Below are 3,951 nucleotides of genomic sequence, written 5' to 3'. Positions count from 1 at the left end.
AATCTCTGTATGACAAGTCATCTCATGGAGAGATATTACAAGAAACAGGGACTATCATAAATATGATGATATGCCTCAGGGATTTTTGACCCTAAGAATATTAAAAGTCATAGGCAGATTTGAAAAGTGTTCAGAAAGGTCTAACTAAATAGTTAATTTTATAAAAATATTTTACTTTATTCAATTCCATAGATGAGAATGTATTATCTTCTGTTCAGCTAAAGAGTGGAATAATTGATTTAATATATGTATGAATATATTTTCCTTCTAGATCAGGGGGAGAGTAAATTTTACTGTAAAAAATCAGATAGGAAATATTTTAGGCTTGCAGGCCATATGATCTCTGTGATAATTCCTAAATTCTCATGTCGTAGTGCAAAGGTAGCCATGGACAATTCAAAAAAAAAAATGCATAAAATTACTTCGGCTACGGGTTACAAGTTGTGCTTAACAAAATAATTGTCATAATGCATTATAAATTGAGTATTATCGGAGCGATAGTTCTTTCATTATGCACGATTATCTTGGAATTCATCCCAAGTTGTAGCTGGCATAATTTTTAATATACTTTTACTGAATTTCAGAGAGGGAGAGGAAGAGAGAGAAACATCAATGATGACACAGAAACATTAATCGGGGGCTTCCAGCATGTACCCCCCGCCCCAACAAACACACTGGGGATCGAGCCAGCAACCCGGGCATGTGCCCTGAGCAGGAATCAAACCATGACCTCTTGATACATAGGTCTACACTCAACCACTGAGCCACATCGGCTGGGCAACAAGATCCTTTTAGGTAATTCATTTATTTATGGTTATTTTTAATGAATAATTGAAATGAAAATATAATACTCCTAACACAATCAAAACCAAGAGGAGTATATATAAATATTTACTTCATAGTTGGTAAAATACATAACACATTGATGAACCCAAGCAGAAGCTCATTCAGAAAGTTTTATTAGCAATAGGTGCTAAAAATTTACAGATATTGTGGAATCAAATTGTCCATACACAGTGAGGCACTCATGGTGAATTCTGACTTATGTTAAAATGAGAGAGACACACTAGCCAAGTGAGCAGTAAATAGAAAATTGTCTAATCCTCTTTGTCCCCTGAATCCTCCTCTTTGGGTTTGGAGAGGAGTTTCATTACTCGGTGTATAGGAGTCTTCACAGACTCATAGTTCCATCCCTTCCTCATAAACATCTTCTCAATCACACCTGGCATCTTGTAGCCCTTGCTTACAATGAAATCTTTGAAAGCAATTGGTCCATAAAGTTCATCAATAATGTCTGGTTCAAGATGCCTTCCATCGGTCAAATGTTCCTTGTCAGGGACGACTTTAGGGTCGGGCAAAGGCTGGTCATTGACCAGCTTTTTCCAGGATTTGGGGTCCAGGTACCATGCTCCATACCTTATCTTCTCCCGTTTGGGTTTATAAGGGTCTTCTGGTTTTCGGAGTTTCCTTTCCCAGTTGCCTTCCTGCAGGGAGAATTTTCTCTGCTGTATGTCATCTAGCTGTTTGCAGGGCCTTATATTCAAAGGAAGCTGGCTTATTTTCTTTATTTTGACTGTATTATGGGTGAGTGGGACCTCTAAGTCAACTTCAAACTGTTTCATGAGGTCCTCTTCATCAATGCCTATGTCTCCAAAATTATCATCGATCCATCTGCAGAATTCACGAATTCTTCTTCTTGATTTCTGGAGCCCAGGATCCTTGGGGATATGAATTGTGCATGCTGCATTTATCTCTTCCTCAGGAAACAAACTGAATAAATATGACTGGAGACTCTCCTTGGCCGTTTCCACGTGGGCTTGGTCTTCAGGTTCCAGGTTGTCCTCCTCGGGAGGTTCCAGGTTGAGCTTCCAGGCAGATTCGGGGTGGACTGCCTCCGGAGGCTCCACATTCACTGCCTGGGGAGGCTCCAGGTTCACTGCCTCCGGAGGCTCCAGGTTCACTGCCTGGGGAGGCTCCAGGTTCACTGCCTGGGGAGGCTCCAGGTTGACCTCCTCAGGATGTTCTTCACACAGGTGTGTGGGGGTCTTCTTTCTTTCCTTGGTGCCCTCACAATACGCCCACGTGTCCTCCAGCTTCCTGTCAGGATCTAGCACTTCCAGGACCTTGAGCAGGAGGTCTGGAGGGAGAGCTTCCTCCAGATTCGGGCAGTTCGCCAAGGAATGCTGGGTCAGGTTGGCTTCAATGTTCTCTACAAAGGCCTTCCGTGCTCGCTGGGCTGGCGAGAGCTTGGAACACAGCTCCGCTCCCGTGGGCGGCTGCCTGTGAATCTTTTTGGGCGGAGGGCGGGGAATTCTATGAGCAATCATGGGGAGAAAGCCTTCCCGAGGGCCACGAGTGATCACATCTTCAGCAGATGGACAGCCCGTTCTGAAGTCGTCCAGTCCCTCCTTCACAAATACCCACCGCCGGCTGTCCATGGAGGTGGGGCACTTCGCAAGCTGCTTATTCTGCCTGGAGAGATAGCGGGAAGGCAACCTGTCCCTGTCCTTAAACCAGGGCTTACATTTCATGCCCAGGGGCAAGGGCTCCAGTGGTCCCGGCCCTAGCATCCACTTCTGGCTGGGCTCTGGCTTCTTGTTCAGCTTCGGCCCTGACTGCCAGGGCTTGATCAGCCCTGACTCTATGAGTGCCTTCTTCCTCAGGTCCGACTTTAACATCCACCCCTCGTGGGGCTCCGGTAAGGGCCACTGCTGGCAAGCCATGACGCCCTTGGACTAGATGGCCTCAGGGGTTTGTTGTCCCAGCGGCCCAGTTGCTAGGAGACCATTGCCCAGTGCTGACTCATTCTTATTCTTTCTGAGGCGGGTCAGCACGCGCCCCTGCACAGCCTGCATTGTCCAGGGATGGCCCGCAAGGTTGCATTCTTGCTTGTGGTAGAGAATTGTCCTCCTGTATGGGCACACCACAGGTCAGCTCCCCACTCATCTTTTGATGGACTTTTGGATTGATTCCAGTTTGAGGCTGTTTGGAAATCAAGGGGTCACGAATATTTCACCTGTTCACATCTTCATACAAGTACTTTCATTTCTCCTGGATAAATTATAGGTAACAATTGATAGGGGGGAGCTTCTGAGAGCCATGTTTTTTCTATGTACTCTCAGCCCTCAGGTTTTGATATTTGCCCAAATATGGGTGAAGTGAGTGAAGCATTGGGTGTACAACTTAAGATGGCACCCAAAATCCCCCTCAGAAATCAAGATCAGTTATCTTTTAAGGTAGCATTTCAACATAATCAGAAAAACAGTGCCATATTAAAGCCTGAGGACAAAGGATAGATCGGTGCCCTACTACTGATCCTGTCTTTATTTAAAACCCATGTGTTGTTCAACATCCATTTTCTTTTTACAAATAATATTTGCCCTTTTTGGATACTGTTGTGTTTCTTGGAAACAGCTTGATTCTTTGGTATCCTTTTTAAGATTTGATTTAAATAAACAGAGCAGTTCCCTGTGATAGTACATGGCTAAATACTGTTATACCATGCGGTATGTTTAATTAACTGTTCCTCACTCCTGCAGCAAGACCCTTCCACATAAATTATTCAGTGCCCGTGCATTTAGAGGTTTTCTAGTCTGGCTGACAGTAAAGGTCACTATTGCAGGCTCTGTGTGAGTATCAGTTATCAAGAACCCTTTCCAGTGGTTTCTTTCCTGGCTTCTAATAATGTATTCACACAAGAGCTGATCAGTAATCCCCTGAATCATTCATGTGGGGTGTAAGATTCTGGAGTTCCCTCTCTTTCTCTCATTTTGCTCTCTGGTTGTCTGCCTTGAGATCTCTACGCACCTTGTTCTCTATAGTGTCTTAGCTCCATCTCTTTTACATAGCGTTACTGCTGGTCTTTGCCTCTCTGAGCTGTGGCCTAGAAACGGAAGGAATGTGGAGCCATCATAGGAGTCACCTCATTTATTTCCTATCTATGAGGCATCT

The 3,951-nt window shown here is 44.5% G+C and overlaps 1 protein-coding gene across 1 annotated transcript; it reads right to left on the bottom strand.

The window, feature by feature from the left end:
* Positions 1 to 1,097: 1,097 nt before the first annotated feature.
* LOC118653540 (protein FAM47A-like) lies at positions 1,098 to 2,723 on the bottom strand. The gene has a single exon (XM_036304196.1). It carries the CDS (start codon positions 2,721 to 2,723, stop codon positions 1,098 to 1,100), a length of 1,626 nt encoding a protein of 541 aa, XP_036160089.1.
* Positions 2,724 to 3,951: the final 1,228 nt, after the last annotated feature.

This window comes from Myotis myotis, unplaced genomic scaffold, assembly GCF_014108235.1.
Source record: "Myotis myotis isolate mMyoMyo1 unplaced genomic scaffold, mMyoMyo1.p scaffold_m19_p_4, whole genome shotgun sequence".
Classification (NCBI taxonomy): domain Eukaryota; kingdom Metazoa; phylum Chordata; class Mammalia; order Chiroptera; family Vespertilionidae; genus Myotis; species Myotis myotis.
Note: the sequence above shows the minus strand (reverse complement) of the source record. Positions and strands in the feature narration are given on the sequence as shown.

Coding starts and splice junctions, on each gene's coding strand:
- LOC118653540 (XM_036304196.1), bottom strand. CDS start 2,723: ATGGCTTGCCAGCAGTGGCCCTTACCGGAGCCCCACGAGGGGTGGATG.